At 38.5% G+C, this 27,849-nt stretch overlaps 1 protein-coding gene across 3 annotated transcripts in view; it reads left to right on the top strand.

The window, feature by feature from the left end:
* AP2B1 (adaptor related protein complex 2 subunit beta 1) overlaps positions 1-27,849 on the top strand; it is a 110,299-nt gene that overhangs the window by 45,112 nt on the left and 37,338 nt on the right. For 2 of the 3 annotated variants that reach the window (XM_065908707.1, XM_065908708.1), the window contains exons 13-18: positions 4,162-4,421; positions 8,789-8,981; positions 20,712-20,753; positions 21,496-21,642; positions 22,314-22,459; positions 27,042-27,171. In XM_065908707.1, the coding sequence (XP_065764779.1) occupies positions 4,162-4,421; positions 8,789-8,981; positions 20,712-20,753; positions 21,496-21,642; positions 22,314-22,459; positions 27,042-27,171 (918 nt within the window). The remainder of the gene's footprint in view (positions 1-4,161; positions 4,422-8,788; positions 8,982-20,711; positions 20,754-21,495; positions 21,643-22,313; positions 22,460-27,041; positions 27,172-27,849) is intronic. The other variant, XM_065908709.1, reaches the window with a different exon arrangement.

A 27,849-nucleotide genomic window follows, 5' to 3' on the forward strand; every position in this document is an offset into this window, starting at 1 on the left:
GACGTTCATACCCATTGGAAATAGAGACATCTTTTGCAATTTATTCGTAAGAGCTCTTCAGAGGGTTTTTAACTTTTATGCATCTTCCTTTGCCTGAAGCAGAATAATTTCCATTATCATCAAGACAGTGGTTATTGATATTATCTATATTGAGCATTCTAGATTTCCTAGTTTAGACCCATGACCACCCATTTGTGTCTCTGTTAAGATGGAGTCAGAACAGTTTTCTAAAGACTTTTGGCCTTGGTCTTTTTCAGCCACCTCTGAATAGATAAGGCTAGTCTCACAATCAAGCGAGTATCTTTGGTAGATTCCTTTGTGTTCACAAGTTCTGAACTCTGTCTTCATCTCCATTTTCTCTTAAATCCTCTGTATTTGTATTTTAACAGGCAGCTTGGGAGAGCTGTATTTTAGATTCTTGTCAGAGTTCAGACTCACTCTTATTATTTACCTGAGATAAAGTGTTAGGGAGAATTCCCTGTGTTCTTACAGATGTTGGAATGTACCACTGAATCAAGCCAAATTAGTAGAGAGCTGACGATCTAATAAGGATTTGACCCTTGTTAGAATTGTTTTTCGGAGAAGGCAATAGCACCGCACTCCAGTACTTTTGCCTGAAATCTCCCATGGATGGAGGAGCCTGGTAGGCAGCAGTGCATGGAGTCGTGAAGAGTTGGACATGACTGAGTGACTTCACTTTCACTTTTCACTTTCATGTGTTGGAGAAGGAAATGGCAACCCACTCCAGTGTTCTTGCCTGGAGAATCCCAGGGACAGAGGAGCCTGGTGGGCTGCCGTCTATGGGGTCGCACAGAGTCAGACACGACTGAAGCGACTTAGCAGCATTGGTATCATCATCCTGTAGTAAAGGTTGTACATACTGTCCTGTTTGGGTTTGTTATCAAAGTAGTTATTTACTTAATCATATATTTTCTTCTCGGAGACCATGTAAAAAATTCCTAACCAGTTTTGGGTTCCCTTATGCGTAAGTATGTAGTTAACTGCCCCTCTGAATGACTTATCTGACTTGATTTCTTTTTCATATCAGATGTTTGAAACCTCTGTCCATGGGATTCTCTAAGTAAGAATACTGGAGCAGGTTGTCATTTCCTTCTCCAGGGGATCTTCCTGACCTAGGGATCAAACCTGTGTCTCTTGTGTCTCCTGCATTGGCAGATGGTTTCTTTACCACTGTGCCTCTATCTTCATAGTAGACTTAATCCTGTTCTTTATCTATGCTGAGGATTCAGGAAAGTATGTGTGAAATCTTTGTGCTTCTAATTTTAAGTAAAATGGTGGTATAATTAGAAATACTATTGGTTACAAAAAAAGAACAACCCTTGAATCCATGCCTTTAATAAGATGTCTTTCTCACTTTGGTGGTTTTAAAGGAAATAGTAAAGAATACACAGAAAAGTGTCCAAACTTTAGTAATTACCTTCTTTAGTACATGGAAAGAAGTCTTCACCTTGGTATTTCCATCTGTGAACTAGAGACTACCATCATCAAAATCACCTGTGCTGCCTGTTGAAAATAAGAATTCCTGGGCTCCCCTTCTGACATAATGAATCAGAAACTCTGGTTTAGTCCTGGAATCTGCACTTTAGATGGCTTTCTTGGTGTGTTAAAATGTTGACATATGTTATAGTTTTAGGAATTACTGTTTTAGAGCTTACCTGGTTAAGAATTGTTTTGGAAGCTCTCAAATTTTGGGCAATACATTATTTTCTCAAGATCCTTACGAGGGCCTGTCAGACTAGCAGTACAGTGGATCCCCAGCAAAATTTTCTGAGTTGCCAAACACATAATGGCACACTGTAAAATCATAAAAGGTTCTGTTTTTTTGTCATTAGCCTTGACTGGGCCTGATTTATCGTGACTTCCATGTGAATAGTGAGGCAGTGAAGGCCGGCCGATAGTAGGCCTATCAGATCAGCCCTCAGGATAACTGAGTTTGGACAGTGGAGGTCCTTGTCCACTCTTGACTTCTGGTCATGAAAAACTTGCACTCATTTTCTCATTTCTCATAGGACTAAATTTTTAAGTCCGTGTACCCCCTTTAATCCATTGATTCTATCTCTAAAAATTTATCCTATTGTAGTGTTTCAGATTTGTCGGGGTACTCAAGCTTTTTTCATAGAAGTATGTATTTTGTGAATCTCCACAGGAATTTTTTTTTTTTTTTGCTATTTGGTTAAATATGTAGCTGATATATGAGAAGAATAATTTGAAGTAAAAAAAATTTACTTTGTATTAGTAAGCTGTGTTGTATAGTTTATTTTAATATGTTTAACAACTTACTAGACAAATTAATATTTTCCCAGTTAAGTGATGTGTAGTATTCATTTTCATTGTGTAATAAAAAACATAACTAGTCTACAGATTTTAAATGACACGCTTTGGGGACTGAGTGTACAGATTAAAACTTTTAGTTTAAATATCAATAAAAGCTGGGATGGGGATTGCTTTCCTGATGAGATGCTTGTATTCTACTCTTTAAAAAAAAAATCAACTTATGTTTTATAATATTTAAGTTTTGTTTCCAAATGAAAATCTAAGGAGGTTTCAGTCAACTATTTATAAGCACTTTCTCAGGAGCAAACTTCTGGTTTCAACATGCAGCAAAGCAAATGCATCTAATTTGGATATTACCAGTTTCTTTTTTTTTTTTTAATGGCATTTCAAATACTACAAATAGTTTGATAAAAGTAATGCATGTGTATGTGCAGTTCTTTTAGAATAATGCAACCTGTGAATATGATAAAGATTATCTTGAGATAAAATTTACCATTTTTATGCTGTATTTGCTTGTATCTCAGTTTTCTTTATACTTAAAAAAAATTTTTTTTCTTTATACTTTTTTGTTTTTAACCAACAGTCCATTTTTGAGTGCCAATAAAACAACATATGATTAAGAAAATATATGTAAAGCAGTCTGGGTCACTTCTGGTATTGAGCATTAGTGCCCTAAGTGGCTAAATTATGAACCAGTTCATCTGCTTATGTATAGACTCATGGGAAAACCCTGGCCTACTTTAAAGAAATACTTTTGTATGTGTGTTTTAGATACAGAAATTGAAATGGGACTGATTGTTGCCTTTAATAACATAATACCACTGAAACAATTCATGGGTAGATGAATGTCACCATATAGACAGACTCTTGGAGGTAGATACCAGGATATTTACTGCCACTTTGTAATGACCACAGAACTGAATAGTATAAAGGAGGGAGAAAGAGGCAGCAATCTAAATGTTCATCAGTAGGACACTAGTAAACTGATGCAGTGCTGTGTATATAGTGGGAAAACGACAGCCATGTGTGCCACTATGGAAAGAGGCGTGAGGAGCAGTATAGGATGAAACTGGTTTTGTGTGAAATGAATATATGTGTGTGTGTGAGCTCATAGTGCATTGTTCATGTGGATGGATACTTGGAGAATGGGGAAGGGTTGGGTGATCGGGGGAGACTTATTTTTATATTATTCATTTCTAAATTGTGATGTAGCATTGATAATAAATTTTCCTTAGCCACAATCATGTATAAAGTTATTTTAACCACCACACAAAGAAACGAGGTCACTAAGTTCGTCACCCTTTTTAGAAGCACTTAGTTTTTTATAGGCTCTCTTAAACAGTTTTTTTTTATTATTTAGATAATAGCGCCTCTCATATTTAATAAATAGTTAGTGTTCTTTGAGCTCTTTGAAGTCAGGCCCCATGTGTTGTCTGTATTGCCAGGGCCTAGCCAGTGTCTCCATGGGAGATGCTTGATATTTGAATAAAGAAAGAGGGTATGGGAGAAATATATGTCAGATGTGTTTCATGAATACTTCTGCTAATATTTGTAGCAGTTAAAAACATTTTTATGTCCCAAGGCCATTTGAAGCAATTGATTTTTCTTGGGTTAAACTTTATTTTCTTCTTCCCAACTTCCTTTCTGAATTTGAGTCTTAGAACTAACCTCAATTTATATTTAAATTCTTTGAAACATTAGAGATTTCAGAATTATGAGTATATTAACAACATTGAGTCTAAATATCTTCTAACAGCCAACCCTGCATAAATTGCTACAGCATTACCTTGATATTAAATCAGCTGTTTGAGTTTCTATATGGAAAAGAGTTACATTTAAACCTTCTTGTGTTTGCCTTTTCATTAGGATTCTGATAATCCTGACCTTCGAGACCGGGGTTATATTTATTGGCGCCTTCTCTCAACTGATCCTGTCACAGCTAAAGAAGTAGTCTTGTCTGAAAAGCCACTGATTTCTGAGGAGACAGATCTTATTGAGCCAACTCTATTGGATGAGCTAATCTGCCACATTGGTTCTTTGGCCTCAGTGTACCATAAGCCGCCCAATGCTTTTGTGGAAGGAAGTCATGGAATCCATCGCAAACACTTGCCAATACATCATGGGAGGTAAGCAGGTAAACTTGGTTTGATTGAGAAGTGATTCTTTGTATAGATGGAGTTGGTCGGTCTTAAGCTTTGCCATGCATTTGGCAAACCTATTCTGCTGCCTTGGGGGCTTCATCTGAATTCTAGTGACTACACACATGTAATGGATAAAAGATCTTTTAGAGTTCTCATCTCAGCGTTGTTAAGATTATGCCTTTAGAAAATTGTGGTAAAAACTTTCTGAACAGATAAAGTTTGAAAGTTGCTTAAGACTCTAAAAGATGCAGCTAGAAATTTTCCCATATTTGAAAACTTGGTTAAAAAAAAAACATGCAGGCATACCATAGAGATTGTGGACTTTGGATCCAGAACACCACAATAAAGCAGGTCACAAATTTTTTTGTTGTTATTTCTGAGTGCATACAAAAGTTACATCTGCTCTATAGTGTAGTCTATTAAATGTGCAATAGTATGACGTCTTAAAAAAGTCTTTTGTTGTTCAGTCACTAAGTCGTGTCAGACTCTTTGCGACCCTGTGGACTGCAGCACACTGGGTTTCCCTGTCCTTCACTGACTCCTGGAGTTTGCTCAAACTCATGTCCATTGAGTCAGTGGTGCCATCCAGTCATCTTATCCTCTGTCATTCCCTTCTCTTCCTGCCCTCAGTCTTCCCCACCATCAGGGTCTTTTCCAGTGAGTTGACTTTTTGTGTCAGGTGGCCAAAGTACTGGAACTTCAGCTTCAGCAACAGTCCTTCCAGTGAATATTCAGGATTGGTTTCCTTTAGGATTGACTGGTTTGATCTCCTTGCAGTCCAAGGGACTCTCAAGAGTTTTCACCAGCACCATAGTTCAAAAGCATCAATTCTTCAGCAATCAGCCTGCTTTATGGTCCAACTCGCTCATCCGCGCATGACTACTGGAAAAGCCATAGTTTTGACTATATGGACCTTTGTTGTCAAAGTGATGTCTTTACTTTTTAATACGCTGTCTCGGTTTGTTGTAGCTTTCCTTCCAAGGAGCAAGCATCTTTTAATTTTATGGCTACAGTCACAGTCCACAGTGATTTTGGAGCCCAAGAAGATAAAATCTGCCACTGTTTGCATTTATTTCCCATCTATTTGCCATGAAGTGATGGAACCAGATGCCATGATCTTAGTTTTCTGAATGTTGAGCTTTAAGCCAGCTCTTTCAGTTTCATCAAAAGACTCTTTAGTTCCTTTTCACTTTCTGCCGTTAAAGTGATGTCATCTGCATATCTGAGGTTGTTGATGTTTCTCCTGGCAATCTTGATTCCAGCTTATGCTTCATCCAGCCTGGCATATCACATGATGTTCTCTGCATATAAATGAAATAAGCAGGGTGACAATAAAAAAGCCTTGATGTACTCCTTTCCCAATCTGGAACCAGTGTGTTGTTTCATGTCCATTTCTAACTGTTGCTTCTTGATCCACATACAGGTTTTTCAGGAGGCTGGTAAGGTGGTCTGGTATTCTCATCTCTCTTAAGACTCTTCCACAGTTTAATGTGTTCCACATAGTCAAAGACTTACGTGTAGTCAGTGAAGCAGAAGTAATATTTTTCTAGAATTCCCTTGCTTTCTCTATGATCCAGTGAATATTGGCAATTTGATCTCTGGTTCCTCTGCCTTTTCTAAATTCAGCTTGTTCATCTGGAAGTTCTTGCTTCACATACTGCTAAAGGCTAGCTTGAAGGATTTTGAGCATAACCTTACTAGCATGCAAAATGAGCGCAATTGTGCCATAGTTTGAACGTTCTTTGGCACTGCCCTTCTTTGAGATTGGAATGAAAACTAACCTTTTCCAGTCCTGTGGCCACGGCTGAGTTTTCCAAATTTACTGACATATTGAGTGCAGTTCTTTAATAGCATCATCTTTTAGGATTTTAAATAGGTCAACTGGGTTACCACTGATACATTACAGGACTTTACAGTTTATACCATGTTTTCATTTGGAGCTCCCCTGGTAGTTCAGCTGGTGGTGAAACCACCGGCAGTGCAAGAAACCCTGGTTCTATTCCCGGGTCAGGAAGATCTCCTGGAGAAGGGATAGGCTACCCACTCCAGTATTCTTGGGTTTCCCTGGTGGTTCAGCTAGTAAAGAATCCACCTGCAATGTAAGAGACCTGGGTTCGACCCCTGGGTTGAGAAGATCCCACTATCCACTCCAGTATTCTGGCCTGGAGAAATACATGGACTATATAGTCCATGGGGTAGCAAAGAGTTGGACAGGACTAAGCGACTTTCACTCACTTCATTTGATCTTTCCTAAAATAGAGTGCTTTGTTTTGTTATCATTTTATTGGTGAGGAAGCTTTGTCTCAGAGAGGTGGTCACTTGCCCAAGACAGTGCATGCAACTAGTTATTAGTGGAGCCAAAGCTTGGTCCTGGTCACCTTACTCTAATCGCCCCGTTCTTACCACAACACCCCCAGTGTTACTCTGCTTATTTCACTGGAAGTGTGTGCATGAATTTCTTCCCAGGTTTACTTCTGTAACTGACTGCCAGTTCCTTGGCCTTAGCTATCTATTGAAGTTCCCTATTTGTTTTTCTTCCTTGAAACTTGAACAGAATTGAAAGCAACATATAATTTTCCCTGTTATCCCTCCAGATTCCTCTTATTAGGAGCATAACTAGTCTTTTGCTTCTTTGCTTTTGTTTGTTTTTTTTCTGAGTTTGATTCTTCATTCTTCCTTGTTCAAGCATTGTCGAAACATAACTAGGAAGAGGGGATATATGTAAACATACAGCTGATTCATTTTGCCTCTACAGCAGAAACTAACACAACATTGTAAAGCAACTTTACGCCAATAAAAAAGAATTAAAAAAGCTACCTAGGGTTTTTAGAGAAAGCATTCGTTTATTAATGGGATTTTTACAGAATCTTTTTTGTTTGTTTTTAAAAATTTATCTTATGTCTTAGAAAACATGCAAGATAGATGGTTAAAACATAAACATCACTCAGCTTCAACAGTCATCAGTATTTTGCCAATCTTATGTCATTTATCACCCCCACAATTTTTCTTTTTTAGGGAACTGAAGTATTTTAAATTTCAGACCTCATATCACTTCATTCATAGTACTTTAATTGGTATCTCTAAAAAACAAGCAGTTTTTTAAAGGATCATAATATATCATCAAGCTGAAGTTAGGAATAATTCCTTAATAGTCAAAACTGAACTTCTTTCAGATTTTTTCAATTGCCATTCTCTATTCTGTTTTATTAAAGTTTATCTAAAATTGGTTTTACTTTTTGCATAAATGTTTGGAATACTTCACAGTGAAGCCAACTGAGCTGGAAATTTTCTTTTGAGATTTTTTTTTCTTTTTTTTTCACTTGGTAGGATTTAGGGGAAGTGAAGACGAAGAATATACAACTCTGAAAACAGGTCTAGAACATTACTCTAGCGGGTGTGTGTATAGTGAACTGAAGTTGGGAGAGTGGACATGAAGATGAGCTAAGAGTGATCAATTTAACTGCTACTGCCACCACACTGTAAAAAAAGAGAATAGTGAGTTCTAAGAAATGTTAAAAGAATTAGTCCTTTCTTAAAACTCAGTGTTCCCTTTTTAAACAATTACTCTTAGCTCATCTTCATGTCCATTCTCCCAACTTCAGTCCACTGTACACACAGCTGCTAGAATGATGTTCCTCTAAATGTTATTTTTAGTTTTGTTCAGTGAATAAAAGTGATTCTGCATTGCCTATCATATAAAAATTAACTCTCCAGACCTGTTTTCAGAGTTGTATTTTTCTCATCTTCATTTCCCCTAAATCTTGTAATTACAGTGTCTGCTCCTGCCAATATAATTTTTTCACTGGCCCTAAAAGTCAGGCTATTTATTTCTATGCCTTTGCACAAACTACCCCTTCATTTTTGGAAGGTCTCTCCCTGGTAGTTCCTTATAACTATACTATTAAAAATCTAGCCCTAAAACCATCCTCAGAAGCTTTTGGGAATCAGCCCCTCCTGGTTCTGAGAAGCCCCACCTGCTTCTCGTCTGTAGTCTTGTCATTGTGCCAGACATACAATACTCATTTCTGCTGTTACACAGTGAATGTGCTTTTCACTTGTTTTGTCAATACTGGTTTTAGGGTTGGTTTGTTCAAGTGTAAGTTATTTGAAGACAGGAAATATATTTCTCTCTTTATTTTTTTTAGATATTTCACCAGAGTTCTCATTACAGTGTTCCCTTATAGAGTAGGTGCTGAATTAAAATTGATTGATGAGGTTGTTGTATATATAGTATAATATAAAATTGAAATGATTATATTGTGTAAGAACATATGACATTGACTTGTTGCCTTGTTACCAAGTCCCTGCTAAAACTGAGTTTTCTCTGTTCCCCCTTCCTGTTGTACTTGCAGCACGGATGCGGGTGACAGCCCTGTTGGCACCACCACTGCCACCAACCTGGAGCAGCCTCAGGTTATTCCCTCCCAAGGTGACCTTCTGGGGGATCTTTTAAACCTTGACCTTGGTCCCCCAGTCAATGTGCCACAGGTATCTTCCATGCAGATGGGAGCAGTGGATCTCTTGGGAGGAGGACTAGATAGTCTGGTAAGCATCTTTCTTCTTTCTTTCGGTTCTTTTAAATTCTTTTTGTTTTTAAATTTTGGGAGTTATTTTTAATTCTTGATATGCTGAAGAACGTTAAACCTTTCACCTTTTTGGAACTAGATGACAAACAGAGCAGTGTCCTTTGATAAGGACAGGATTGTGTGGTGTCTCTAGAGAATTAAATGATACTGTTACCATTGGTGTGGGGAGTGTTTGCCTGTGTACAGGGTCATTTGGTTGTCCTGCCTGCCTTTGAATAGAACTTTTGGTGTTTAACCAACCTAGTTGCCTTTCCAGAGCTTATTTTTGCTCCTGCTGCTTAACTCTGGATAGCTGCTGTAATTCCCCTTTTGACCTGAACATCATTTAAATGATCTCATAGGGATCATCCTATTTTGAGGCATTCAAGCTTTTGCCTTTTTTTATTTCAATATTTTATTGGCTTATACCTTATCTAATTCTGAAAGATTCTGAGGCAGACATTTGAGCCATTTGTGGTGTTTTTTTTTTAATGTATCTTTCTTACAGTTGGAAAGTACTTCTTGATTGGTTCTTTTTTCTTCTTCTCCATCCACATCTCCGACTCCACACTGTCATACTTCCAATTTAATTAGCTTCCAGGATTCTAATACTAAAAGGCTCCAAAGTCCAAAGTGTCTGTGAACATGTGCCAGTTAGTTACTGTTGCTGTGCAGGGTACATGAGAAACATAAGGGTGACCTTCCATCTGGGTAGAGAGGCCAGGGAAATAAGAGGGCTTATCACTTGGCTCCCCGCAAATTAGATGTTTATAATTGTGGTGGAACTGGAGAAGCTTTTTTAGCAGGACACTTGCAAATAAGATGTTTGTCAACCTGATGACTATTTATATGCCCAACAAACTGATTTATTTCCCAGCATTAGAAATTGAAAGGCAGTGCCTTAGATACAAAAATATGATGTCCTCAGAGATTACATGAACAAAACAACCTTCCTTTCTGCTTCATACACTGGCATTTTCTCTTCTACTTTATGAACAGTGTTATTATGTTTGGGATTTATACCAGCCAGTACATGTGCATTTACTTTTGGCTGACAGAGAGTCTGAGGAGATAGGGTTACCATCATATCTCTGTGGATGATACATTTTACTAATGGAAATCACTGCTTCCAGGGTCTATATACTGACCAAGCTCTGGACTGTAGCTAATGGTGACACAGATTGAGCATTCCTTTTGTCTTTCTTGGGAATATAAGCATTGCTTTTCATATTCAGATCTCTTTAATGAACAGAGTTGACTGAATGGCTTCCTCATGTGATATCCTGCATTGCTGTGTAGCCTCCTTTCTAAACTCAGGAGACTGACAAATGAATATTGAAATATTCATGCAGACTCCCAGAAATCCCTTCTAAACATTGAAACATTCTGTTGACGTATGAACTGCAAGTTAAATATTAAATCCTCCTCATGTTTATGCCTTAACAGCCCTGCTTATTTCTCTAGAAGTTTACATCATGGTGGACTCGTTGAACCTAAGAAGACAAATTAAATTTGAAGGATGGAGGGGATAAAGAGGCTCTGTATTTCGATGAAGCCCGCTGGCCCAGGATTCTGTCCTCTTGTTTCTTGACCCACTTTAGCATGGAAAGAAAGGGAATATTATTTCCATTTGGCTTGGTATCTTAACTCTTTTTATCTTAGCTCTTGCTGGTCCTTAACACCAGTGAGTTTTTTCCTTGTATTTTATGCAGCCAATCCAGTCATCTGTTAGAATTCTGGAAAGTTTACATCAGAAAGAAAATTGATTAGAATTTTCTTAGATTGTAGTAGACTAAATCACATGTGGGCTTTTTCTTGTTTTGTTTTGCAAAGGATATTCTCTTTGGGGCAGAGAATAAACTTTTTATAATTGGATGTCTAAATATTATATGGGGGTTGCTGTGGAAGCCCAGTAATGTTCCTGTAACTCTAAATTTTAGCTTATTCTGACTTTGAGATTTAAAATGGCATGCTTGGTGTTATAGCCCCAGAAAGTGTTTACATGCAGGTTTCTTCAGCTTATTCTGTGATACAAATATATCCCAGAAATCAGAATGAGGAGGAAAAGCCCTTCTTTTTGCTTTGAATCTGTCTGCAGTTAAATATATATTCACTCAAAGAACCAAGATTACTTTTAAGAGAACATCACAAGGAAGAGACCTAAATCTGGCTGTGTGAAAGAATGAGTTTCTGTGGCAGCAGTAGTTTGTGCCATTTTTAAAAAGCTTTTATTGTTCTTGCGTAAATTATCTAATTTAAAGACGAAAATAGTTCTCAGGGTTTTTACTTAATCTATACAGATAGTGCTGTTTTTGAATGAATGTTACCTTTTAACAGTGCTCCTGAAATTAACGTGTACATACATCAAATGGAGATCTTGAACAAGACAGTTGTTGTTGGTCTGGGGTATGACCTAGGAGTCTCCTTTTCTAACAAACACCAAAGTCTGCAGACAACATTTTGCATCACAAAGACATGGAATATCTGTAATCACTGTGAAGCACTCATTTTGGTGTTGGCATAGCTACTGATAAACCTCCGTGCCTTTCCTCCTGACTTGAGTAGTAAACACAGTCCTGGAAAGATGGCTGCACTCTGCCTCAGGTTGAGGGAGGGCATGAGACTCTGGAAGTTATTTTGTTAAAAGTCTGTCTTTTCTTCTCCAGGAAGAAGAATGTTGCTGGGTGTGGTAGAATTTGACCCAGGTCCCCATTTAAAATGTAGCCTGGATCAGAGTTATTAATATGTGGCTGTCTGGCAAGCAGCGCTCAGGCTGCGTCGTCAGTGTTCATCTCAGAAAGGCTCTCGGCAAGGTTTCTGCTTGCTTTTATCATTGGTTTCTAACAGAACCTTACCATAGAGGTCGGTGGTGTGCTGCTAAGGAAGCGTGGCAGCTACTTAGCTTTTATTCCAAGCTTTGTGTTCTCAACTCTAGCTGCATAATTGGTATTTAAAAAATACATATACTGGCAGTGTTTGTACCTAGCTCTAGAACAATTAAACAGGATTTCTGAGAGATAGGACCCTGTTGTTCAGTCGCTCAGTTGTGTCTGACTCTTTGCGACCCCATGGACTGCAGCACGCCAGGCTTCCCTGTCCTTGACCGTCTCCCGGAACTTGCTCAAACTCATGTCCATTGAGTCAGTGATACCATCCAACAATCTCGTCCTCTGTTGTCCACTTCTCTTCGATATTGGTTGGTTTTTTTTTTTTTTTTTTTAATATCCAGGCTATTTTAATTTTGCAGCCAGGACTGAGAATATTGAGCCAGGTGAATTTCCAGATGAAGTAAGGTAGAGAGTTAAAAAATTGGTCTTTAAGCAAGACAGTGGTTTCCACAGAGTTATATTCTGGTGAGTCTTGGTAGCTCCTATAGAACAGTCCTCTCTGAATTTACCTTTGTTCTGTTCCTCCCCACCTCACCCCTTACCCCCAACTCCGGGGCATTTTCTTGCTGTGATTTGCTGTTAGGTGATCCAGCCTATCAGAAATTGGCCAAAGGTTGAATTTGACCAATTTAGATTTAGTTGCTCATTCCCAGGTTTCTTTTACCCTTGCTCATGGTCCATAATTAGAGACTGAAAATTGTCTTGTATTTTAGATTATCTATCCATTTTCTGTTCCTTCGTCTTAAAACTTGAAATTCACTAAAGGATAGTATTATTCTTCCATTTTCATATCTTGGTGAACCTCCCATTAGATTTTATTTGCCCTCTTTCATCATCACACTTATTATTTATTACAACCTATCTGAAGGCTCCAGCCTTCCCCTCCAGTCCATCAATAGTAGTGACTCATATAACAGCTGCTATTCTTAAATCAGAGTGAGGTAGGTATGTAGCTGTGACATAAAAAAAAACACACACGTGCACATCATTCCTCCCAAGTGATTCTTAACATGGTATTTTGTTGTTGTTGTTTGGCTTGTTTTCTTGGGTGTTTTTTGTTTGTTTGTTTTTTCTTTTTTTTTTTAGAGGTAGGTCTTTGAAAACCGTTGAGTTTCCCTGGTAGCTCAACTGGTATGGAATCCACCTGGAATGCAGGAGACCTGGGTTCATTCCCTGGGTTGGGAAGATTCCCCTGGAGAAGGGAAAGGCTACCCATTCCAGTATTCTGGTCTGGAGAATTCCATGAACTGTATAGTCCGTGGGGTTGCATAGAGTCGGACACAGCTGAGCGACTTTCACTTCACTTTACCTTTGAAAATCATTGATGTAGATAGAGCTTCAGATTTTTTGAAATGTTTCTGTATCACTGGACTTAAATAAAAATGGATTTCTGATATACTCTTCTCTTTCCTCCTTAGGTTTTTCTTGTCCTTTAGCATATTCTCTTTTGCTTAAAACATAGTTTCCTTCTGTTGGTATAAACTTAACTGTCTGCTTGATGTGGAATGAATTTCAGTTAATGAAACTTACGAGGTTGATCTGTTCTGTGTGTAGAGCAGTGTAGTATACTATTTCAATGTTATTGGGGGTTTGGCTTCTTTGTTTGAGAAGCTGTGTGGGTGTCTTTTGATGCCCCAGCTACTGAATGTGAGAAACTGCTCATCCTGGGTAGTGTGGCTTTTCTGACAGTGCAGACCCTTTTGGTTTGGTGTAGTATGGGAGGTGACCCGGCACCCATGTGTGTAAACCTAGCATACACGTTACACAGATACAGCATGTGCTGGTGAGTGTGATATCTCTAGCACTGAGGTGATAATTGAATCTTGATTATTTGTTTCCATTATTTTCAGACTGTCAGCAGAGACCTTGGCTAAATTATGGCCTTCTTTTCATCCAAGATGCTGTGTGTTACTCTGTTTAGAAAAATGGTGCTATTGTATATCAAGAATGGAAAAGAAACATCATCCAGAGTGCCCTTTCTCTAATGCTGACAGAGGGTTTCCTGCCAGAGAAATGTGCTCGCAATGTGCCCAGCTAGAACAGAGTAGGAGAGAGGAGAAACTGCCTTTTCCAGACTCCAGTGTATGTTTTTCCAGAACATCCTGTTTCTTACAGGTTGTTACCTTTCAGATACTTTAACTCATGCACAATTATAATAATGATTTTGAGGTTTCTTTAGCCCATGGGAAATCCATGCTACATCTTCATCTCTCTTCCTCTGGAAAAGATTTGCTGTGATTTCAGAACTTAAGTTTTAGAGTTGGAAGTGTTGTGGAGAGAGCTTTGTAAATTGTAACCTAGTTTTGCCTGGTAAATTCTTTTTTTTCTTTTTCCTGGTAAATTCTTAAGTGGCTTTTTGTAACCACTGTCTCTCTTATCAGTGCATAGATTTCGTGAAGGCTGGCCTCCGGCAGTTTGGGGAATAATTACCAAACACCGAGTGCTGATCTCTAGAGTGCTAGAACTTTTATATAATTTCTAATCCTCAAAATAAGTGTGCAGGGTCATTGGCATTGGGTCTCATTTGACAGATAACTGAAGGGACACACAGCTAACAAGTCTCAGTCAGGATTTTGAACCCAGGACTTTTTCAGAACTTTAAAGTTTATACACACCTTCAGTGTCCTGTGGTTCCTGCAGTTTGTTACTGTCATCGTCCATAATAGAGTCCAGTCTCACTTCACTTTGATCCTTCTCAAACTGGAGTTCCCAATCTGGAGTACACAGCAGAGCAGAGGGTGATCTAAAGCTGCGGATGAACCTGGCTCCTCGTCTTGTAGTGTTAAGTTTTCCTCTGCGGCAGGCAGCATAAACACAGCATAGTAAGGCTTAGAATGTAAAGTTGTGCGAATGTTTTAAGATAAAACACAAGACTTGCTTGCCCTTGGCCTTTCGGTGATATCCTCCTAGGTGCCCTCTATGTGACTTTGAGCTAGTTTACCACTAGGGGGCACTTGAAAGTTTGAGAAAGACAATAAAAATATTCATTAATGCGAAGAAGGATTAGCTAAGTTTATACATCTGTCTCCCAGCAAAAGGACTAAGATTGCTTAATCTTACCCTCTTTCAAGTAGAGCCACAAAATCCTGTGTTCCCAGCTATTTGGTGGTGAGCTGTGATATAAAGCAAGTACTTTGAAGGCAATAAAATGATGCATGGGGCATTCTTGTGATGAAAACTCACAGTCAAAACCGCTCAGGCAATACATTCAGATTCTAGAAAAAGCTTTGGCTTTGGTTGGGAATAGAAGGGATGGGGTCATTTTTTTCCCTTAATTGGTTCTATTCATATGTTTTGGCAGTGTTGATGGAGATAACGGTGCTCTCAGCAGCTAGTGAAACAATTTTGTCAGCCCTCTATCTGTTTTGTGATCATTTTCACCAGGGAAGTGATTCATCTCAAAATTATCTTCCCGAGGAATAGTAGTGCTGCTTACATGGCTAGTGAAACACTCAGTCACTCAGTGAGTATTTGAGTGCTTGTTCTGTGTCGGGCTCTATTCTGTGCATTGGGAATGTAGTTGTGAACAGGTACATAGTCAGGTAGTAATTACTGCACAGGGAGATGAGGCCAGATGCAGAGCTGCTCCTGTGGACTTTTACTACGTTGAACGTGGCCGTTCTAGGAACTTCTTGTCACATCTGTCCCCTGTCCCGTCTCAGAAAATAATCTATTATGTCACCCTCTTTCTCTGTTGATACAAGACTTTTTTTTCCCTTCAAGCTAAGGAGTCTTCTGATGATTTTGTATAGTCTCAACTCCTTTATGCTGTTCTACATCGTCTGTTCTGTTCTCATCATGAGTTTGTCTAATAGCTTTGGCACAGTTCCAGATTCTTTTCACTGGTTCAATTAGTTATATTTTATGGTGCTTTTCTAAATAGCTTTGTGAAAAATCAAATTAAAATTTGCAGCCTAACAGTTGCATACTTTACCTCGGAAATAGTATGTGCCTACTAAAATCTGAAACTAATAGGAAAAACACAGATTGCCATTTTTTATGCCAATAAGATTTTGGTATAAGTTTTGTTTGTGATGGGAATCATTATGTACTATTTTTACATCATTTTATTTTGATTCCTGCCTAGCAGAGCTATCGGTAAACTGTATGCCCTGAAACATTTCTTAGACTCTCTTCAATTAAATCAGTTCTGGAAAGTGTCAAATAAGAGGTAATAATTCCAGAAAGGAGCAAAGAAATGTGTGAGCTTAAGATCTCTACCTCTTATTAAGAGAATGTCTTCAGATTCTCAGAAAGCTCCATAGTTTCAGAAGCAGACAGCATACTTTAGACTGGTCAGATGGACCTTGTCAAGGGGACTAACCCAGATCAGTCTTTGTGAACATTTATGGGGTTTTCTGTTTTGTTTTATTTTCAGTCTACCTGGTGGCCACGTCAAGACTTCTCCTTTTCTTAGAGTCTGACAGACTTGTTGCCTTACAGAACCTCAGTCTTGAGTTCTTTTTTTGTACTTCTGCTATTAAAGCATGTTGCCAGTGGATGAAGGAATTTCCTTTTGGTATGCGAACTCAGCTCTCAAACTTTTGACTCAACCAGGTTCTGGAGCAGAACTCTTGTATCCATGCTGATATCTCTTTAGCCCATAATTTAAAATAAGTCACCATGAAATCACTGCTTTGCATCCAATTACTGAATGAACAGAGAAGCAATACATTATTATGTAGTTCAACATAAACTGAGCTGTTGCAGCACTAATTCAGACATGCTGAAGCACCCCACTCTTTGGCAGTAGCCAGTATTAGTGTTACTGTTAATGTGCCATTTAATGTGATTTAGATTAGAGCCTGGGGAAGCTTTACCACTAGCAGAAATTTTAGACATGGGTATCAACTACAGACCTTTAGGGAAATTCTGTTTAATTTGCAGCATTTAAAATATTCTTTTCTTGAAATTGGTACCTCTCCTTTCTTCATCTTCCTATATACTGATTTAGTTGGTCTATAAAAAAGTGTTCGTTGCTCACATGTTTGATTCTGTGAGACCCTGTGGACTGTAGCTCACCAGGCTCCCCTGTCCATGGAATCCTCCAGGCAGGAACACTGGAGCGGGTAGTTACTCCCTTCTCCGGGGGATATTTCCAAACCAGGGATAAAACTGGGCCTCCTTCACTGCAGGCAAATTATTTACTGCCTGAACCACCAGGGAAGCAAGTTGACATTACTTCCTTCATGGAGAAAATAGCAGCCTCATTGAGGCAATCCTGGGAATAATGGGAAATAGCTCCAAAAGACCACTTAAAACATGTACAGCATTTGAGATTAAAGTTGTACCTTACTTTTCACTCACCTCCCCTAGCTCACTGGATAACAGATGTCACTGAATTTTTACAAGTGCAGTTTGATTGATTTTGTACCTGACCTGATTAGAAAGTATTACCAAACAGATGAATCTTGTCTGACTCAGGGTAATACCAGCAACGGAACTGAAACATTAGTGGGCTGGTTCAGGCTAACATGACAACTGCTTTGCTTTGTTTACTTTGGCTTTCTAGCCTCCCTGCCCCACCCCTACCTACCCCCCAATTAATATCTGCCTCAACCTGCTTGTCACTGTAGATAGGAGAGGCCCTCATTGGGGAATTGGCTCCTCTCCTTGATGACAGCTCCCTATTACTCTTGTCTGCCACTCTTCTGTCACCTGTGTCATATTTTCAGAGGATGATGACAGCCTCTCTCAGAAACTTTTCAGTCAGGAAGGCTGCCAAACAAAGTCTGAATAAGCTGTAGTTTTGCCAGTTAGAAAGCATATTGAAATTGTCCTTCACTCGTGCTCTGTGGACATAGCCCAGTTAGGTGAACCTTTTTATTTCTGGCCATGTGTCTCTAATACCCCTTGCATTCTGTCTCTGTAAGACCAGAGATCTGAGTTGCAGCTCAGGTGTATCTGATCAGCTGAACATAAATGGAGGAGTGTCAGAATTGCTTTTCAGTTTCTCTTATATGGTTTTGAATAAAATTGACAAGCAGCATGGTCGGTGAGGGGGGGTGGGGAGGGGCGTACCTTTAGATCCTGTCCAGCTAAGATAATACTCATATAATGCTCAAATATAATAAGAATGAAATCTAGGAAAATAAGGGCTATAAATGGGCTTTTTTTCCTTTGGAAATAACACCACTGAGTGCCTTTTCTCAGTACCTTTTATTGAATTTAGCATCTTTGATAATATTGCTGTTTCTCTTCCAGTGTGTTTTTTCTTTCTTGCCATCAAGTCCCAACTAGGTCCATAAAGAATTCCATCTCCTTCAAACTTGAGTTGTGAGATAGCCCAGAAGGGAAGATAATGGCTGTGGGGAGAATGTGTAAGCCCATCAGAAAGTCATAAAACCAGATCAAAACCAGCACTGGGACAAATGAGACATTCTGCATCATTGCCTTCCTTAGAAAGGGCTTTTCTTTCTGCTCAAGTTCTAGCTTCCTTTTCAATTTAGGAGATAGCTCCAAAGTAATTTCTAAACTGATAACTCTTGTCTGACTCCAGATAATAGTTAATTCTCTAAGGCAGTGGTTTTCAACCTTGTCTGTACATTGGAATCAGTAGGGCAACTTTTTAAAATTCTGATGCCCAGGCTACACCTCAGAACAATTAAATCACTATGACTAGAACTGAGACTTGGGCATTAGTGGTTTTAAAAGTCCCCTTCCCCTGATGTGCCACAATCCATGGGATCACAAAGAATCAGACATGACTTAGCAACTGAACAACTCCCCACACTGTACATACAAAGGTGGTTGATTCCACTTTGTCTTTAAGGTTGAAAGCCATCATTATTAGAACGAAATTGAGATCGTTATTAATACTCTTAGAAAGTTTGACTCTTAATCTAAGAAGCCTCCAGATTTCATAAGGAGAAATTGAAAACTAAAGACCTCCATAAGCAGCTTGCTTTTGCATATTTGTTTTCTGTGGCTTCTTTCTTTTTTTTACACCTATGTACCCTGTGCTCAAATCTAATTAGACTGCTCATTCTTCTTGATCATGCTTTTATTCCTACTTTTTAACCTTTGTTCATTCTGAGAAATAAATAACCTCTCCCATTTTTGTTTTCTGTAATTTCACAAGCATCTTTTCATTATCCTTCAGCCAAAAGGAGGCTCTTCTCTCTAGAACTTTGCTTTTTTTGTGTTAGCATGTTCTGTATGGTTTTGCATTCGTGTTTTATTTTTCTGCTAGTTTGCAAAGCCTGGATCAGGTTCGTCTATGTATTCCCCTCATCACCTGGCATCTTTACATTCCCCATTGTACCTTTCCTCCAACAAACGTTATGTAAGTGTGTGTTTGAATGAAAGGACTCTCATGCTCCGGATGTGTGCTGTTCTGGAAACAGGGAGAAGGCAGATTGTGTATCATGTCCTTTCTGTTTACTGTTATGTTTCCAGTTACTCAGAGTCTTGGTTGTGGTGCCCTTTGCATCTGTCTGATCCTGTGATTTCTCCTCCCAGGTCCAACCATGATATAGTCTTCAGAAACCAGATTTTGGAAGTGTTGACTCTGAGGTTTGGAGTGCTCTGTAGCTTAGTGCAGAGCAAGCTTATTTGTGCCAGTTAGGCAGCACCTGCCTGGGTGGGTGTTTTTTGTTTTTCCTGCCATGCTGGAAACAGAATGTTGTCATAAGTCCCATTATTTTTCAATATATATATTATTTTTGAGATTTGACAACTCAGTTTTATGTATCTCTTCACTGAGAAGATAATAAATCCTCTCTCTCAAATCCTGAAGATAGTACAGTTTTTTTTAAACACATCCGTAGCATCGAGCTCTCCAAGTTTCTATCACCAAATGACAATAAAGGAAACTGTTTTGTAAAGCAGACAAGGCATTTGGTAATTCAGAGATGAATTTTAGATACACAGTGCGAACTAGGGAAGCAGCAGTGTGAAATTGTAACACAAAAAAAGTGGCGTTTGCCTTTTCAACAGCACCATTAGTTGCATGTATGTGTGTTTTATGTTTCTTCATGGTAGCTGTTTTCAGCTTCAGTTCTTTTAAATACTTTTGTCCTGAAATTCAGGGTGAATTATATCAGAGCCCTGGGGGTGGGGGAGGCAGAGCTAAGACCATGTGGAATTATTTTCCTGTCACCAAGCTAATTACGTTAATCTAATTCTGTAGTAGCTAACATCCTTTTAAATAATCTACTTCAGAGAAATCACAGCACTTCTCCTTAATTGTACTGGCTGTGAGAGAGAGTTGAAAAATGGCAAGCCTTCCCACTTCCTCCCCAGGTAGGATATCTTCCTAACCCAGCTGTTGCTTTCTTAGCAAAGTTCTAAACTGAAAATCCCTCTTGTTCCAGCTGTAATTTTTGGAGCTTGAAATCTCAGTTCACTACTGGTTTGGCCCCTACTTTCTCAGTGAGGCAGCAAGTTTTGTAGTTCATAGCACATTTTCATTTTTATTTTCTTTTTCCCCCTTCCAATTTCCTTTTAAAAAATAAGATGTATCCGAAACATTACTACCTGGAGATAGAGCTTCTTGGAATATGTAAATTCTTTAAATGCTGTTTGGGTTTGTGTCTGTGTACCCCAGTGGAAAGATTGGATCTGAAACATCCCTGAGGTGTCCCAGCTCCATCTTCTTTCCAGGTTTTCTGAAAACTCCCACCCATCATCATGTCCCCTACTTAGTTCCCCTAGGATGTATTTCTTTGCAATCTAGAATTTCTTTAGCCTTTGGGAGTCAAGTTGAATAGCATGTGTTCCCCGCAAACTTGGTAGAGCAATTTGCACATTCTGTATGGGCATCTAGTACTTAGCTAAATGAACTCTACCTTTCTCTCCTCTCTCTCCTTTCTCTCTTTCAGCTTGGCAGTGACCTTGGCGGGGGCATTGGAGGAAGTCCGGCAGTAAGTGCCCTCGGTTTTTCTCACCATGGGATGCGCTGCCCCCTGTTTGATGCCTTTGCTATGCGCACCTTCTCAGACCAGCCACCGCTGCTGTCTAGCCCTGCACACCAGAACCTCTGTAGCAGTGATAAGAAGAGTAGACCGTAGTGTAGGGTTACTTAGAATCTTTGGGGCCATACACCACATGTGCCGTAGGGGTGTCTTTAGGGATTGGCGCTCTGGTGTCTACAGAGTTCTTTGTCTTCCTGATGGTAAAGAGCCAAAGGAAATGGAACCTCCCATCTTGACGAGAGAATACCCTTATTCTCTTCTGTCATCTAGAAAGAGCTTGAGAGTCAGCTGGACTCCAAGTGAGACTCCCCTCGTAAAAGAATTGGGGAGTGTGAGTATCTGTCTCCCCCAGGAGAGTTTCCTGGGGGTACTGTAAGGCCTTTTGCACAGAATCATGGAAGCTAAAATTGGAAACAAATAGAAAAAACCTTGGGTTACTGTGTTCCTGATCCTGCTGATTACTCTCTCTTGATAGAACTTCTAAAGAGTGTGTGTATCTTTTCAATGATGAAAAAATAACCATGATGATTTAAAGGACAAAGAATATATGAATTAGACTCCTAAGAATATTGTAATTATGGTGTGTTCTTACTGATTTACCAGCAACTATTAAAATAGATAGCAGCATTTTAAGGACTGTTAATCTGTTCTTCCTGATCTCCCTGCTCCCCTTCCCTTTGATTCCCTGCAGGTGGGACAGTCCTTCATCCCGTCATCAGTGCCTGCAACCTTTGCTCCCTCCCCTACTCCTGCTGTGGTCAGCAGTGGTCTGAATGACCTGTTTGAACTCTCCACGGGGATAGGCATGGCACCTGGTGGATATGTGGCTCCTAAGGCTGTAAGTAACACAACACTTTCTTCGTGGACAGGACCTGAATTATTTAACGTTTAACATTTGCATTACTCCCACTAATAATAAGTCCAAGGTTGGGGCCCTTATTCTAGAGAATTTACAAGGAAGATGAATGGTGGCCTCAATCCTAGCAATATGAAGTGCCATAGCACCCTTATTAACCATTTTTATAATTAGACTTACAATTGGAAATATTAAGTGTTTAGGTTTTGTTCTCTAGTTTAGAAATATTGCCTTGCTTGTCAGCACTGAAATCAATCTAGTGATCAATCTAGTGATTTGAACTGTATATCAGTTCACAGCAGAGGGGAAAAGACGTAACATTTTACTTCACTTTCCTTCTGCTCTCCTTTTCCGTTGGTATTGCATGTGGATTCTAGAGTGCCATTGCTCAGACTTGGTTTTCAGGCATCGTAGCGCACCCTTTTAGAGTTCTGATTTAGGTTAGTGTCGTTAATTTCTTTCTAGTCTCAGCCTTGCTTGATATCATGCTCAAAAGGAAATTCAGAAGAAGAAGGGGAAACTCCTGTAAATGAAGCTTATTTTAGCACCTTAATTGCCTAACAAAGTGAAATCTTAATTTCATCTTTATTTACTCAAAAACAGCAGTGAGATGAAGCCTGTCTGATTTCATTGGGCTTTATGCTGTGTTTTAGGTCTGGCTGCCTGCAGTAAAGGCCAAAGGCCTGGAGATTTCAGGCACATTTACTCACCGCCAAGGGCACATCTATATGGAAATGAACTTCACCAACAAAGCTCTGCAGCACATGACGGACTTTGCAATTCAGTTTAACAAGAATAGGTAAGAAATCTGAGTTCCCCAGCTCAATCCTGAGACGGCCGCGTACTTTATGTCTAACAAGTGAGTGTTCCGTTCAGCAGTGGGTAGAAACTCTTGTGTTGGCGGATGCCCAGTGTAGACTGAGCGAAGGCTCTTGTATATCTCTTCAGTGGTCAGCTTTAACTCTGGAGGCCCTAGGGAATTCTGCTGAGGAGGTTGTCCATATGGAATAAGGAAACCAGGACTGACTTACTGCCATAAAGGATTCTAGAACTTGTATGTCTTTATTAACACAGTTTACCAAAAAAACACTTTTAGTTGAAACCCATTTATACAGTTAATAATAATAGTTCTGCATCTGAGTGCCAAACATTTCTGAGTACTAAAGCTAGAGTGATGAAACAAATACGTGTCTCAAATGTGTGTCTAGTGTTTGTAGCTTGGACTTCCCTGGTGGCTCAGCTGGTAAATAATCCTCCTGCCATGTGGGAAACCTGGGTTCAATCCCTGGGATGGGAAGATCCCCTGGAGAAGCGAAAGGCTACCCACTCCAGTATTCTGGCCTGGAGAATTCTGTGGACTGTATAAACTTTTGTTTGACTGTCCAAGTCCAGTGATTTTCTAGGATATTCCCAGTGTTGACCAATGTTACTTTTTCCTGGAATAAGGTGTGCCCTTTCAGTGTGTGTCTAGAGCCCACATTTTGATGAGAAAAATGAATGAACTTTGGCTGCTGTAAAAAATATGGAAGACAGTCTGCCTGTTAACTGAATAATCATATACAGGCAGACAGTTTGCTTTTAGCAGTGAATTCTCTGCCATAATAGGGAAGAGAGTTATGACAGATGAGAGCTTTTTCTACTTTCCACCTTCTTGTCTCCTTTTCCTCTCATTTTTGTCAGTTGTCATTTCTATATTTTATTCTTTCACTTTTATCCTCATCTTTGTTTCGTCTTGAGTTTGTGCTTGCTGCCAGTCCTTTTACTTACATTTCCATGGTCATTTCTTGTATGTCTTCTAGTAGGTTCCTCAACAAGGCCTCGACAATCCTTGAATTCTTACATGCTCAAAATCATGACTTATATGCTTGAAAATTCTTGACTCAAGCTCTTCGTTTTACTTCAGAGTTGTTTCTCATTTAATATTCCTGAGGAGAAGTTCTTTGCCAGCATGGTTTTTCCCTGTATCTATAAGTAATTTGATCATTCTGTTTGGCTGTCCAAAGTTTTGAAGTCCAGTAATTTTTCTCGGATACTCCCTGTGTTGACCAGTGTTAGTCAGTGTTTCCTGGAATGAGGTGTGCCCTTTCAGTGTGTGCCTTGAAGTCCTGTATCTCTGGGAGGTTTTCAGGGTTTATGTGTTTAACCTTTTGTACTGTTCCATTGTTTAGATTTTCTTCTTTGGAGAATTATGTATTTATTGACTTTGTCTGTTATATGTACTATTTTTCTCTCTAATATTTTCTTATCTATAAATATTGGAATATGTATCTCATGACTTTTTTTTAATCCATTAACCACAGCACCATTATTAAACTCAGAAATTCTTTAATATTATTAAATTATTTAATATCATTAATATTATTAAGTTCTTTAACATCATTAGCAGATTATTGCAATTCCCTAGTGTTGTACAACTTGTTTTATCTGAACAGGATCCCATTGGTCCCCATATATACCAATTAATTGATAAGTGTCTTAAGTCTCTTTTAACCTATAGACTTTTCCTCCTCTCTCTTCCTTGAAATTTATTTGTAGAAGAAATTAGATCTTTTATCTGTAGAATTTCCCACAGTCTCGATTTTGCTGATTATATCTGTAAATTGGTCTATACGCTTAATTAGATTTAGACTTGGTCCTCTGACTGGAGTGCTTCAAGAGTAGTGGTGATCTTTTTCTTCATTTCTGTTTTATTTTATTTGCTTTTTCTTATTTTATTCTCTGTGTCTCTTAACTGTTTTTACTATGTTGTCTCTTCTCTTGTTTTTTGTAGCTCTGTCTCTGCCAGTATAATCATACCTTCTCTATAATGTTTTGTAAATGAAATTACATAGTATAGAGTCTTTTGCATTAGATTTCTTTCACTTAGCATAAGGCTTAGAGGTGTTTCAGCAGTCTGTTTATTGTTGAGTATTATCCCAGTAATGCTTGTAGCACAATTTGTTAACAGTTTCACCAGTTGGTAGAAGTGGGGGTTGTTTCCAGTTTTTTCTTTCATGGCTAAAGCGCCTATGAATATTCATGTATAAGTCTTTGTGTAGAACTGTGTTTTCATTTTTTCTGGGTAAATACCTATCAGTGGTATTGCTGGGTCATATGATAAGTATGGATGTTCCCGCTGTTCCATGTTCTCACCAATGCTAGCCATTCTTGTAGATGTATAGTAATATCTCTCTACTAACTGAGCATTTTTTTCATAATCTTGTTGACTAATCTTATATCTTTGATGAAGTATCTGCTCAGATACTGAGCATTTTTTTCATAATCTTGTTGACTAATCTTATATCTTTGATGAAGTATCTGCTCAGATCATTCCTTTTTCTTTTTTAAAAAAATTGTTTGTCCTGTTATCAAGTAGTAAAGTTTTTTATATTTTCTGGCTATAAGTACTTTTCAGATATGCCTTGCAAATATTTTCTCCCAGTCTGTAGCTTACTTTTACTTTCTTAGTGTTTTTCAAGGAACAGATTTTTTATTTAAACACAGTTTATTTTACAATTTTTTCCTTTATAAGTCTTTTGCTTTTTGTTTTCTGTTTATCAAATCTTTGCCTGACCCACAGTTATTAATACAATTTTAAAAAATGTAATAGATATGGCAATCAATAAAGCTCTTATGTTTACCTTTATAATTCATTTTGAGATAATTTTGGTGAGATAATATGGTGTAATGTGCAATATCCAATTGTGTCCGACTCTTCACGGCCCCATGGATTGTAGCCCACCAGGCTTCTCTGTCTGTGGAATTTTCCAGGCAAGAGTGCTGGAGTAGGTTGCCATGCACTCCTCCAAGGGATCTTCCCGACCCAGAAATCCTCATCTCTTGAATTGGCAGGTGGATTTTTTACCATTAGCGCCACCTGGGAAGCCTAGGATGGTGTAAAGTAAGAGTCAAAGTCAAATCTTTTTCTGTAGTAAATCTTGAAGTCATATAGTGTAAACCCTCCAACTATGTTCTTTTTCAGAAATTGTTTTGTGCAAGCCTAGGTCTTTTTTCTGCTTGGATTTTGATGGAAAGTATAGGGAATATATAGATCAGTTTAGGGAAGAACTGACAACAAACAATACTGAGTCTTCTAATCCATCAGCATAGCATATCTCCATTTATGTAGGACATCTTTAACTTCCCTCTACAGTATTTTATAATTTTTCATGTACAGATCTTATGCATCTTTTGTTGCATTTAAGTGTTTCATAGTTTTGATGTTACAGTAAGTAGCATGTTTTAACTTTCGGTTGCTAGTATATAGAAATACATTTGATTTTTGTATATTGAACTTGTATCTTGCAACTTTGATAAACTTACTTACTAGTTCTGGTAGCCTTTTTTTAAGATTCCCTATGGTGTTTCACATAGATGAATCATGAGAACAAGATCAAAAGGGCAGAATGGTTTTTGACCCATAGATGTTAATACCAAAATGATTTGATGTGTCTACTCAAAATCATTTATTACATTTGGGACTCTAAAGTATAGTTTATCTAGGAAAAGGAAAATGTTTCTCCTGCTGTTCTGTGACTCTTGAAATTGATACTGCCTAAAAAACTCTAGTTATTTTATATTATAGTCTCATCTTTCTTCCTGAAGCTAATTAGAGCATAAATTCAATGTAAATTTGTATCATTAAGTTGTTCATTTGTTTTACCTGTGGCCCAACTTTTCCCTTTCAGTCTTCCTTCATACATTTTTGTTTTTATGTGACTTCAAACTCAGACTTTTCCTAGCTCTTTACTATTCTTATATTATTATCATGCAGGCTTCTGTGAGATGTCTAACTGTGGTGGATACTCACTGCTTGCCTTAGGCTAAGAAAGTGGCCAGATTTGAGTCTACAGCCTGTCTTTTGTCCTTTGGGGTGTTGTTTTGAATATTTAAGCCAGTCAATTCTGCTTTACTTAGAGTGGCTTTTTCCCAATGATTGTATCCTATGTAAGTAAATGAACAAAAAAGAAAGTGAGTTACCATAAATCATCCTCTGGGCTGATTGGGCAGGTTATCAGGCTAGTGAAATAGTAGTAGTGTACTTTGCAGGGCAGGTATTCTCCCAAGGATTATCTAAAGACAGATGTATAAAAAAAGATGTTTATCAAACCTGCCCCTCTAGTGGCATGATAAGCATAAGAAAACTTTAGCATCAGGCCATTACCTAACCAGTTCTCTGCTGCTGAATGTTTCTCCTTCCTCTAATCTGTTTCATGGAAAACAGAGGTTATGTGGTAACCAGTGTTACAGCAAATTAGAATTGGGCACCTCAGCTCCTGCTGTTCCTTCCATTTAATTTTGTTAAAAATTATGTTTCCTTGTAAAAAGCCATTGAAGCCTAAAGATGGGTCTAAATCCTGCCTCCTAATTAACCTCTAGGATTTCTTCACCTTCTCTCCTAGCTTTGGTGTCATTCCCAGCACTCCTCTGGCCATCCATACACCGCTAATGCCAAACCAGAGCATCGATGTCTCCCTGCCCCTCAACACCTTGGGCCCCGTCATGAAGATGGAGCCTCTGAACAACCTGCAGGTTAGACATTTACTTAACTCTGGGTGTACAGGTTGATATCTTGCCAGTTTTATTTTATTTATATGTAAAGCAAGTCCTCTCATATCAGATTTAGTCATGGAATAGATTTTGAAATAACTCTGAGGAGAAGACTTATTTTTTCGTTAAAACATGCACACAGAAAAGTCATACATTGACAGAGAAAGTTATTTATTTTTTTTAACTCAACAAACAAAAACTTTTCAAGGTGTTATTTACAAACTTTTTTCTTAATACTGTCATAAAAGGGAATTTGCCCGTTGTAAGAATAGATTTCAGGAAAGCTATGTGGCGGACATCTTTGAACACACTGCTGTAAATAGTTGGGTTATCTGTATGATATGCATGTGGTTAAGTGTAACATCACCTTAGAGGAGCTCAGAACTTTATCATGTCTACAAGAGCCTTTCCATCTTGAAAATACTGAATTTTTAGAATGCTTAAGTCCTAGCTTAGAGTTTCATTTCATTTGCATCACTTTGAATTTCTCTTTGAAATAAGCCTTCTGGGGTTTAAGCAACATGAAGACAGAGTAGTAAGCATGTAAATTGAAGCCACAGCAACCTGAAGAGATAAAATACAGATAGAAGCCCGGAAGTTGAGGGTTTTAATGCTCACAAGGACAGAAGAGACCACCTTGGGCTGACCTGAGATGGGGAA

Source organism: Muntiacus reevesi, chromosome 18 (assembly GCF_963930625.1).
Source record: "Muntiacus reevesi chromosome 18, mMunRee1.1, whole genome shotgun sequence".
Lineage (NCBI taxonomy): Eukaryota > Metazoa > Chordata > Mammalia > Artiodactyla > Cervidae > Muntiacus > Muntiacus reevesi.